Source organism: Ctenocephalides felis, unplaced genomic scaffold (assembly GCF_003426905.1).
Source record: "Ctenocephalides felis isolate EL2017-DRISC unplaced genomic scaffold, ASM342690v1 CF-g0.4_SCAFFOLD_01170, whole genome shotgun sequence".
NCBI classification, from domain to species: domain Eukaryota; kingdom Metazoa; phylum Arthropoda; class Insecta; order Siphonaptera; family Pulicidae; genus Ctenocephalides; species Ctenocephalides felis.
In genome coordinates, this window is record NW_020537324.1 from 81653015 (window position 1) to 81666361 (window position 13347).

Here is a 13347-nt window from a genome sequence, read left to right on the forward strand (position 1 = left end):
ACTATTGCGGACAAATATAGACAATTCTAAATAAAATAGAAGTTTTATAGTTAAAATAGAAGTTACGGGTATATCTTCTTATAAATTGGTAGTCACGATAGCTGTTCGATCAGGCATCTTACACAAAAATCTAACCCCCAAAACACACGAATATCAGAATATTACATTTAGTTAGACTTCACGCAAGTTTATCAAAGTGACAACAGAAATATGCACTTATGACAAAATTGGAAGACCTTTGTGTCTTTTGGAGGTTAGATTTGTATGTTTAACGCCTGATAGATTGCACAGAAAATACATAGCTTTTTGACAGTTTATTGCAACTAACTCATATGAATGTAGATCCAGACATGATTTCCATTTTATATGAGATATAGTCTTTTTATATAACGGTAAATAAAAGATTAATTTGTGAACGCAATATGTTGAGTTTGACCTTCATTTTATATACCAAAATTTTGTTTTCAATTGTGCACTGCGATGTAGACCGGCAATGGAACTTGTACTCGCACTTTTTACAAAATGTCGACCACAAACTTAGTCATTAAGAATTATATAATTAATTTAATATAAATTTTTGCGCCGACCTAAAGCATTATGCCTGTTTTTTTTAGGAATTTTGGTTTTTGATTTGGAAAAAATAATTCAAAATTATCATTTTTGGCCTCCAAATGTCAATTTAACTTTTTTTTGCTTCTTTGACATGGCTGGACCTGCCTTCGCTAAATGTAATCAATTGTTTGCAACATCAATACAAGTACGTGATTTTTGAATCATTCTAATCGTATGCTCCGTTCTTTCAAAATCCGAATTACCAATTTCTGCACTATTTGCTCCGTATTTCCGAAACGGCTGTACATGTCTTTGCCAAAAACTATCAGCTCATCAATAGGAATCGGATATTTGAATCATTCTAATCGGTTGATCCGTGCTCTCGAAATAGCCGACGGAAAATTGCATCTGCACATACATACCCACACACACACACTTACATAATTTTTTTCTAAGGTATGCCCAAATGTTCGGACTTCCTTGAAACGTAAATGTAACCAAAAAAATGCACTTACGATTTTTTTTTTTTTTTATAGGCTTTGGCAGTGGCGGACGCCGAAGGGTGCTCCTGGAGGCGCCGATGGCGCCCCACACAAAGAAAACAACCTCCTCCATTCAGTGACAGAGATAATAGGTTCATTGTGACGAATTCCAGTAATATCATACCGGTAAGTAAAAAAAACTAGTGGGGTGCATGGCATCGTGCCTTAAGGCAAATTGCTGGAACTTTCCGTACCGTAATGATATATTCGAGAAATTTTAAACGTTTTCAAATATATTATTACAAATACTGTAACTTTCACTATTTTTGATATCTCGATATATCCGAGCAAATCAAATGTAAATCATAAATCAATCAATTTATTTCCAGAACATTAACAATCGTCATTTTCGATTTCGAATTCAATTTAAAAAAAAAAAATAGTTGCCTAATTTGCACAAAATTGAAAAAGTGCTTCCGTATAGTCACAGTCTAAACGCATTTGCAAATAATTCTGTGCGACATTTTCACTTATACTGCGCTTAGCTTGGCGGGGCATTTTCACGTTTTTTAATAGTTTTCACAAAATTGGAAAAGTGCTTCAGTGGGTAAACATTTGTACCAGAGCGGCGCTTAGACTGTGCTTAGCCTGGGTAATTTTTTGAATTTTTAATCCAAAATTACAAAAAAATTTTGAAAAAAAAATTAGAAACAATTTTTTTTCCGAAAGCAATTATTTTGTTGAAACAACAGAAAGTTCTTTGAATCATTTAAATCGGACGCTTAGTTCTTTCAAAAACTGCCATTTTTTTAACATTTAGCTCTGTATCTCCGAAACCGCTGGGCCTACTTTTGCCAAAAACCACTTTTCCCCGTCATTACGAACTGAATGTTTCTTGGATCATACAAATTGGATGCTCCGTTCTCTCAAAAACTCGATTTCTATTTTCTGCACTCTTTTCTCCGTATCTCCGTAACGGCTGGACCTGCTTTTGCCAAAAACTAATAACCACTTTTCCCCGTTATTACGAACTGAATGTTTTTTGGATCATATAAATAGGATGATCCGTGCGCCCGAAAACGTGGACGAAAAAATGCGGACATACAAAACACTCACACGCACACACACACAGATCCATTTAGTTTCTGAGGTATGCCAGTAAAATGTTCAAAAACCTTCAAAATTCCGAGAAATGCAAAAATTTTCATTTTCGATTTTTGGCCCATTACTATAACTACCCTGATTTGCTGCGAAATATAAGTCAAATGAACTAGCAAAGGATCTACTTTCTGCGAACATTGTCAAGAGACTAAGAAGATTAGATCCATTAGACTTAGTATAGTTATATATTTAGTATAGTACTTGTATTATTCACACATATTTATATTTATTATCTGCTTGCAATTATTGTGACATATTTATATTTATTATACTAACTTGAAATGCTACTAATGGGTAGTATTTTAACACTATTCCTACCGACATTTCATGTTCGCTATTCCTACCGCGACCGGTCAAATGACCGGTCATGCAAAATCGGTATTTTTCGGTATTGAATGAAGAGTTAATGCTAGTTTAAGAGTTTATAAATACAAATACAATATTGTTCTTTATTTTAGAATACGAAATCTTCATTTTATACTGTTTTATCCAATTTTTCACGATTTTTTTCTTGGAGTGTATTTTCTACACACGCATTTTTTACGTTTTTGGCTGATTTGTTTGCCCTATCATCTTTCTAAATCATTATCTGGAATATTTTCTTTTAGAGAATCTGTTTTGTACTTGTACTTAGTTGATTTTTTTCTGAATTCTTGTTGCAACTATACGGCAAGTTAATTGGAATAAAAAGTTCCTGCCTTGTACATTGTCTTCCCGTAATTCCTTTATGTGACAACAATGGATTTATCCTGAATAAATCCAAAATAATGTAAATCCTTGATGAATTCTCTCTAAAATTCATATTTTACCGAATGATTTCTGACTATTTTATGGATGACATCTACACCAGTCCCGACGCTAATACCAATTAAATTAACTCCCGTATTAGTGTAATTTTTTCAACATATGTGTATGTAAGTGAAAATTAGAATCTTCTTTCTTATCTTCCAAAATTGTAAATATTATTTGAGAGTTGAAGTCCTTGATTTTTAGTCCTGTCGGTATTTATAGCAGTTATATTGCTTCAATCGTACCTATCATCATTTTTTTTTTACTAAAAGTTTAGCTATATGTAGGATGGTAACAACGTTATATATTTTATACGTCGTACTAGCGATATTGATAATACGGTTTCATAAGTTATAAATCTTCAAAGAAATTCTCAGTTTGCTACGTATGCTGGATGGTTACCAAAATTAGTGTTAAAAACTTATTTAACTAGCTGTAAGTGGAATTCTGTCTTAAGGCAATTAGGGCATCGTGCCTTAAGGCAAATTGCTAGAACTTCCCGTACCAAAATTATTATTTTTTTTAAAAACGATTAACATTTTGAAAAAAATTTACTTCGAAAAAATAAGATTTTTGACAAACTATAAATTGGACAAAAAATTACTTTTTTTTTTATTTTTTTTTTTTTTAAAAAAATTTTAATTTTTTTTTTTTTTGAAAAAAAATGTTTTCTTTGTTTTGACATATTTTGGAAGATCTGAACTTGTTTTTCAAAGCAATCGCACTGCTTTAACTGCATAGAGACAAAATATAAAGCGCGTATGCGCGGCGTCGCTGTCTAACGGGTAAACATTGATACGGAACCCATAGGAAAATAAACAAAATTTATACTTATTGTTAAATCTCTATAAAATATCTAAAAATTGATGTGCATATGTCTAATGATCATTTTTGACCGCCAAATGGCATTTTTTTTTACTTTTTTCGTTAGATCTCCGAAACCGCTAGGCCTGCCTTTATGAAAATTTGATCAATTCTTTATCTTGTCAATACAAGTAAAATGTTTTTTGAATTATTAAAATCGGACGCTCCGTTCTCTCAAAAACTGAGTTACCGTTTCCGGTACTTTTTGCCCCGTATTTCCGAAACGGCTAGACCTGCCTTTGCCAAAAACTAATCAGCACGTCTCCTTATCAATGCGAATCGAATGTTTTTTGAATTATTCAAATCGGTTGATCCGTGTTCCCGAAATCGTCGACGAAAATTTGTATCCGCACATACATACACACACGCACACACACACACACACACACACACACACACACACACACATACATCCATTTTTTCTAAGGTATGCCAAAATGTTCAGAAACCTCTGAAACGTAAAGATATATAAAAATTTTCATTTTCGATTTTTTTTGCGATTACTATAACTTACCTTACGGGAAGTTAATAACTAATCACAACAATTACTGAATGCCTTCTCAGGCAGTTGTAGTTTAGATGAAAAAAAAACTATAACTATCCTACGGGAAGTTAATACAACTGTACTATGATATAGTTCTAATAAATCTTTTCTCTCCTCAGAACCGTAACCAGCACCACTCCTCCACCAACTCATCTCCGTCCTCACAACAATTATCCCCAACCAACAACCACCATCTCAACCATCACCACGGTTCGGCGCCCGGCAATAACACTTTGTACCTGAACCACCACTCCACCGCCACATACAACTCGGGCTCCACTCCGCCGACATCGATTCAGCTGATATCGAACCACCACGTGTCTCGGAGACAGCAGCAGATGATGGGGTCGCAGTTCTCGAAGAGCCCCACTGGCAATAGTGTACTGATGCAGAATCAGCAGAACTATCAGCAGAACATGTCGCATTTGACGAAGCAGTGGTTCCATCCTGGAGTGACGAGGGAGCAGGCGGCCGCTATTCTGGTTAATAGGCAGACGCCGCCGACAGGAGACGGGTAAGATAAGGGATAATGGATTATTTATTTATTTATTTATTCAACGCCGAAGGCAGTAATATAATATAGTTACATTGCGAAGGGTACAAATTATATACTAAAGAGATAATATGTGAGAAAATTAGAGTATTGAAGGTTCATAGGTAGCTTTGTATGTATACATCATATATATATATATATATATATATATATTTATATATATATTAACAAAGTCTAGTAATCGGGCATAACTTCAATAAAAAACATGAATTTCTTCAAAAAAATTATTTTAAATCCATACGTTTCGGCTATCTTATTAAATCTGGACTCCGACTTGTAAACAATTTTAGTACAACGACTAGTACTATTTTTACCAAAACAAAAACCCCTTTTAATATCGAACGACTTAGAAATCTCGTCTATCAAATAAATTGTCTAGATTGTAATCAAATTTATATAGGAGAAACAAGCCAGAACTTAATGAAACGTTTACAACAACATAAAAATAAATTCAAAAAATCCGAAGCAATTTAAAACTATGATTGCGGAGCATATTTACACTTTAAAACACAATATGGACTTTTCTAACCCGACTGTACTACAACTTATTCAAACGAAGAATTATAGAAGGATCTTTTTTAACTATTTATAACAATAAAACAATGAATAAACGAAATGAACTTCACACGCTGTGCGACACAAATCTCTTTCATTTAGATAGTATTTCCAAATTTCTCACAAAACAATAAAAACGACGCGCAAAGGATTAGCAATTCGTTCCGCACATGTGTAGAATCTTGGTAAAAAATATTTTTTAAGAAGTCCTTTCTCCATTATATCTTCAATCAGTCTACGAACAACACATTATTCAATTGTGATTTTTTATATTAGTATTTTGTGAAAATATTGTGTAATTACAAGTTTTATGTTTATAATACATAGTGTCGTGCATTACCATATCCTGATACCATCGATTATTAAAATTTTTCAATTTAACACTAAGATTTATTAATTGTAAGTACTATTTACAATTGTATTTTTTCTTTTTACTCCAATTCAGTTGTTTTAGTTTTAATTTCATTTTTAGTTACCACTGAATGAAGGCTAGGATTATAGCCGAAACGTGTGGATTTAAAAGAATTTCAGGTTTTTATTGATGTTAGGCCCGATTACTAGACTTTGTTAATATATATATATATATATATATATATATATATATATATTAGGGTGGTCCTTAATATGGACATTTTTGAATTTCCTTACTCCCAAGGACTCAAATGCTTCCAAATTGATAAACAATTTTCTGAAAGTTTTAGCTCTTAATATTGTCTTTTAGATAGTGCGCAATTCAATCAAAGTTTTGTATGGAAGTAGCATGAAAAAATTTTCAAAAATTTTAAAAATGTTTTTAGATATAATCTAGCGAACAAATGAATGAGTTTTATTCAAAATTTGTCGCTAAGTTATACCTAAAAAATTTTTTTTTTAATTTTCAAAATGTTTTCCATGCTATTTCCATTGAATTGCGCACTATCTAACCGTTTAAAATTTAACTAAAATTATGTCAAATAATAGGTCAAATTAAAATTAAAATTGAATTGATTTCAAAATTTTGAAAAAATGTTAAGGGTTGACAACCCTAGATAAACATAGTTTTTTAAAGTAAAAACAGTTATATGTATTTTGTCAATTCCGATTAAAAAAAAAAAGATAATTGGCTCCAAAATTGAAAAAAAAGTGTTAGGGTTGAACCAACCCTTGATAAAAATAAATTATATTTTAAAGCAAATTCAAAAATTTGAACTAAAATTAATAGTCAAAAATATTATATGACTGAACGCGGTATGAAAATTGATAGAATTACTAAAATGGCTATAAAAAATAGGGGTTGGTGATAAAAAAGTAAAAATTTAAGGTTGTATGTATTTTTTAATGCCACATTATAAAAAAATAAAAACATTTTTTGAAAAATTAACTCAAAAAATTTAAGGGTGGACAACCCTTATTACTTAGGGTTATGAAAAGTAGATAGTAGACGATTATCAGACCTACTGAATTTGCATATAAAATTTGGTAAAAAATTGTGAAGCCATTTGGAACGAACTTTGTGACATGGAAATTTTATATACAAGATATATACATACTAGGGTGGTCCTTAATATGGATGTTTTCGAATTTCCTTGCTTCCAAGGGCTCAAATGATTCCGAATTGACGAAAAAAAAATCTCTGAAAGTTTTAGCTTCTAATATTAACTTTAAGATAGTCCGCACTTTAAACAAAGTTTTTATGGAAATAACAAGGGAAATATTCCATTTGTTTTTTAACTTAGCCACAAGTGAATTAAAATTTTGAGAATAACATTGTATTTGCTTATTTTGATCATAAATAAAAAAATTACAATAAAAATTTGATATATTTTTTAAACTAAGTAGGAAAAAGGACCAAGAAACTTTGGTTGAAGTGCGGGCTATGTTAGAGTTAATATTAGGAGCTAAAACTTTCAGAGAATATTTTTTTATCAATTTAGAAGCATTTAAGCTTCTGGGAGCAAGGAAATTCGAGTATGTCCATATTAAGGACCACCCTAATACATATTGTTAGCATAATACTTATTGCTAATCAAATTATAATTATAAATTATATCATATATTAAATTTAGACCAAATTTCGATTTATGAAATTGACATTCATTATTTTTAAATTAAATGCAAAAGTAAAAAATCTGATATTTATATAAAAAATTATATATTTAGATGATGGTACTGCGTTGATTCAGACTGAAATCTAATTTATTCATTGATTTAAAAAAAAATTTCACTATTTGACATAAATAATATTAAAATAAACAAAACACTATGATGCGTTGGATTTAATTATCGAAATGTAAAGAAATTTGTGTGATAAAAATATAACATTATTATTAATATATCATGTATATTATAAGAACTTCTGCAAAGCGGCACAATATTTTTGATGGCAAAACAACGTTTGCCGGGTCAGCTAGTATATATATATATATATATATATATATATATAAATATATATATTCACATATACATACATTCATTAAGTTTAATTTATTTCTTTTAGTATTTTCCTGGTCAGAGAGTCTCGATCATCCCCCACTCGTGGTCACTTCGTGTTGACCTACAGACATGCAGGCAGGGCCTGCCACGCTCACATCAGGCCAATGTTGGAGCAATCACAAAACGACAACACGTCCAACAATTCCAACACGAGCAACAACAAAAATGATTCGAGAAACAACATTAACAATTCCTCGAACACAAAAGGTACCAGACAATCATCACAAAGTAATCACGGATCAAACTGTTGTGCGGGCAATGTTGTCTATTCGCTGGACGGAGGGGAAACAAAGTAAGGGGGAAAAGAAATAAAGTTATTTGAGGTTTGAAATCTGAATTATAATTTGTATTTATTATTTTTTTTGTTTAGGTTTTACGATCTGCAGCAGCTCATAGAATTTTACCAGTTGAACACGACCAGTGGTGCTCTACCGGTCAAGTTAACAAACTATGTGTCTCGAGATGATGTAACAAGGCACAGGACACAAGACAGTGGCAGTTATTAATTTAATACCAGCCAAGGATATTTTCAGAAAAAAAAATCAGTCTGTGGTAAGATACATACTTTAGTCTAAATTATTTATTTTAGTCCAATGGAAACGAGACAAGATCCGTTTGTCGCGACAATAGATTCTGAGAACTTGGGATTTGTTAATGAAATAATTAGCAATAATTAATTGTATTAATATTAATTTAATTTGATATTTCATGTTTATATATTTAAGGGAAGAACTTATTTTTGAAATATCACACTTTTAGTAGATTAAATCTCAGAAATTCTAGTAACCAAAGTAGCATCTGAATGTGTTAGGATTAAGTCTATACAAATATATGTATATGTATATATATATATATATATATATATATATATATATATGTTTAAATATATACATCATAATAATATTAAGATTTAAAATATAGGATATTTTTATACTTCTAACTACGTACGCTAAGATGAATGTATAATAAACTCTCAAAAAATGGAAAGAAATTTATATAAATTTATTCAACAATAATAGATTTTTTATCATACAGTTTATTGTCGACGTTTCGGAACCATTATACTTCCCATCATCGCGAGATCTGTTTAGAACACATTTTTAAAGAAATATTATATATAATTTCATAGAATATAAACGACTAACTCATTCAATTATTATTAAAATGATTTTATATATTATTCAAAAATACTTCTAAATAGAAGTCAAATTTACTGATTATTTAAATTTAATTTATGGTCGACGTTTCCGAATTATCTTATATCTTAATCCGAATCCTCAGGACATTACGAATGTTTTTATAAATTTTTACTGTGGTCATCAGACAAATTCTTAAAAGCATATTTTATAATATTAAATACCCACTGAACCACTTTATCTGCAAGTTACGTAATTTCTGTGTAACAAATATAAAGCCTACATTATGTAACTCCATTACGAAATAGTTACATGAAAATTACGTGAATTGCTTGCAAACAATATTACATAACAAAATTGTGGATCCTATTTTATTTTTAAATCGAATATATAACTTATTTTACAAAATGATTTAATATACTATTTAAAGAAATATCAGGATAGAAGTAAAATTTACTGTTTTTTCACGACGTTTTGGAACTATCTTACGTTTAATCCTCAGAACAATAAATTTTTATAAATTTCGACTGTGGTAAATATGTCATTAAACAAAATCTTAAAAGCGTATTTTATAATATTAAATAACCACGAAACCAGTTACGTAATTTTAGTGTAACAAATATGAAGCCTACATTACGTAACTCCATTACGAAATAATTATATAAAAATTACGTGACTCGACTGCAAACAATATTACATACAACAAAATTGTGGATCCTATTTTGTTTTTAATTCGAATATTAAACTTATAACTTATTTTATAAAATGATTTTTTATATTATTTAAAGAAATATCAGGATAGACTTAAAAAATCTTAAAAGCGTATTTTATAATATTAATTAACCACGAAACCAGTTACGTAATTTCAGTGTAGCAAATATGAAACCTACATTACGTAACTCAATGTTACGAAATAGTTACATAAAAATTACGTGAATCGCTTGCAAACAATGTTACGTAACAAAATTGTAGATTCTATTTCATATCAGTTATATAAATATTAAAATTATTCAAAACTAGAAACACATTTTTTTTAAATCCATTATTTTTATTTTTTTATAATTCTCAAACACTTTTCTATGAATTTTATTATTAAACATTTTTCAATAATTTTATTATTTTTCATAGATATTATTTCTTATAATTTCTCAAATTTTGAAATTCATTTTTCTTTTCACTTTGCAATGTCAAGATATAATTTGAAAATGCTGATAATTTTTAATAAACATATTTATTTAATTGCATTTTCAAAATTTGATACTTTGTTAAACTAAATCCAGATCAGATAAATCCTTTGTGATTTTCAAAGACTTTTTTCTACGATTTTTAATATTAGACATTTTTTATAAATTTTTCATAGATATTATTTCTTATTCATAAAAATTTAAATTCAAGAATTTTTGAAAATAATTTCTTTTCAGTATTGACTTTATAATGCTAAAATATAATTTGAACATTTTCAATATATTTATTTTATTGCATTTTAAATAAATTAGACAAAGATGTCAAAAAAAATGTCATGTTAAAAACCTATTTTATTTATCAAATACATTCTAACGTGTATATATTTTATTTTTAGAAATATATAGTTAAAACTCCAAAAATATATCTTATAACACAAATTATTTTCTTAATATATTTCAAATATTTTTTACAAATTTTTAAACTTGTTTTATACCTACGAGCTTTTTTAGAATGCCATATTTATAGTAACAAGTTTAAAAATCTGTAAAAAATATTTACAATCAACAAATGAGTAATTTATATCATAGTGCCTATTTTTTGGGGTTTTAACTATATATTTTTTTAATAAAAATTATAGTATATTTTTAATAAACACGTTGGAATTAAATTTTTGAATGAAATAGCTTTTATTTAAACATTACAACCTGGCAAAATAAAACAAAAGTTCAAAAATCTATAACATTTATTCCATAAAATAATATTTAATATTAAAAAATATGCTTTTAAGGTTTTGTCTATGTATTTGAAAAATAAATTACATTTACTGCAGTATAAAGTTATTTAATAAGTTAAATAACTTAAGTACAAACAAATATAAAAATGAAATATAAAGAGTCATGTCTTGTATATTTTTTAATTTATTTCATTATATTACTTTTCATTTTAATTTTTTCCATAACGAGATTTATTTATACTCCTTCATTCATTTTATAATATTAATAACAATTTTATAACAAATTATTTTCACATTTATATTTTAACTAAAAACGTGTTCCTCACAGATATCGCGGTGATGGGAAGTATTATGGTTCCGAAACGTCGACCATAAAATTATAATTATATTCCTGATTTTTTATAAATTATTTTGGATTGTTCGTACGTAGCATAGACTAGTTATCACATTTATACTAAAACCAACAATTTTTTAATAATTTATTACTACTATGTCCATTTTTTGAGAGTAAATTCTAGTAGAGTAATAGAGAATTTGGAGACTAATAGTATCGTAGGAAAGAAAACTATATCACAAAAAAAGTCTTTTGAAATGGATAGTCACATTTAAAGGCTTTAATATATATAAATAATTTGTTCCTATATATACATAATTGTTATAAACAAATTCTAAATTCATGTCTTGCATAGAGTTGTATATACATTTGTATATATCGTTAAATTGGTTATCGTGTTGGTTTACTATTTCTTGCCAATTTATTAATGATGGTATATATGTAAAATAGTTTTTATAAACTATTAAGTCTCCCAACTGATTTTTTGTATACGGAATTTTTTTTAGTTTTAATGTATTATTGGAAATAGTAGTTAGTAGAGAGAAAATATATTTATATATATAAACAGTTTTAACAGTATTACTAACTATATATATACGTAAACTAAACATAAATACATATTTTTTAGTTGAATATTGGAATTTAAAAACACGACAAAAATTTTATTTAAACTTTTTGACAGTTTTTATTTTGTTTTGATATTATTGAGTTTCAAAAGTTTTAATTTTGCTTCAAATTTAAAAACCATTGGTGTTTTTTTTGATTTTTTTGTTTATGCAAACTTTTAGTCTTCGAAAGTTTTGATTTTGTTTTGAATTCAAAAACGACTGATTTTTTTGTATTTTTGAATTTAAAAATGTTTGATTCGTTAAACTTCATTCTTTATATAATTTTAGAAATTTCAAAAGTTTCATTTTTGTTTTTAATTTAAATACATCTGAATTTTCTAAATACTTATTTCACTTATTTAAATTTAATTTTTGAAAGTTTTGATTTTGTTTCGAATTAAAACATCTGTTTTTTTTAAATTTGAAGCTTCGAAAGTTTTAATTTTGTTTCCAATTAAAAACGTATGTTTTTTCATTTTTTTTTTTGTTTTTTCAATGAAAAGTTTTGTTTTTAAATTTATCTGTGTTTTTTAAATTCCTTATTTATTTAATTATTTGAGTTTCGATTTGTTTTTTTTTTGTCAAAAATCACTATAAAAAATTAAAAAATTAATTGTTTGCGTAGTTTATTATTTAAATAACATAAATTGAAAAAAATTAAAGTACGACGTACCAGATTACTTGTTTTTATTCTAAAAATATCTAGACTTTTTCCAAAATTGAATTTTGCCAGTCCAAATATATTCTTTAAATTTAAAATATCCAAAATATGTTCAAATTATAATAATTAATATCACTTTATTCCATAAAAACTTGTTAAAAAAATAATTAATATTCGAAATTTATCTTTTAGCAGATTCAGTAAAAACAATTTTATAGTGATTTTTGAAAACGAAAACAAGTTGCTGAAAGTTTCAAAATTACCAGATTTTTCTAAAAAGTTTTTTTGAGCTAAAAAATAATTTTATGATTCTATTTTTCTAATCAAAAGCCTATAAACCTCCCTTTTCAAAACCAAAAAAAATAATTTTTTTCATAAAAAATACTTTCTACGTTTTTGGCCTCTGGGATGCCATCTTCTTCAGAATGTAATCGATTTATAAATGTCTTTGACATGTTTCATTCTTCTATTTTATTTTTGAACAAAATATCTTAAAATTTATAAAAATTTTAAGTCCAAATCGTAATACAACAATTGTAGTTTGCGTTATTTATTCAACACCGTCGCCACAGTACTCCCCCCCCTTTCAGTTAATAATTAATCATATAATTATATTTATCAAAAAACATGTATAAATCGTTTCAATTCTGAAGAAGGAGACATTTCAAATTGATGAAACGTTTGAAATATTTCTAAACGAAAAATTATATTCAATTTT

At 27.8% G+C, this 13347-nt stretch overlaps 1 protein-coding gene across 1 annotated transcript in view; it reads left to right on the top strand.

Annotated features, from left to right (window-relative positions):
* The window catches only part of LOC113367772 (putative uncharacterized protein DDB_G0277255), a 14514-nt gene extending 5758 nt beyond the window's left edge, over positions 1-8756 (top strand). The window contains exons 7-10 of the mRNA XM_026609352.1: positions 1089-1220; positions 4512-4906; positions 7977-8264; positions 8343-8756. Coding sequence (XP_026465137.1) covers positions 1089-1220; positions 4512-4906; positions 7977-8264; positions 8343-8478 — 951 coding nt within the window. The 3' untranslated portion in view covers positions 8479-8756. The remainder of the gene's footprint in view (positions 1-1088; positions 1221-4511; positions 4907-7976; positions 8265-8342) is intronic.
* Positions 8757-13347: the final 4591 nt, after the last annotated feature.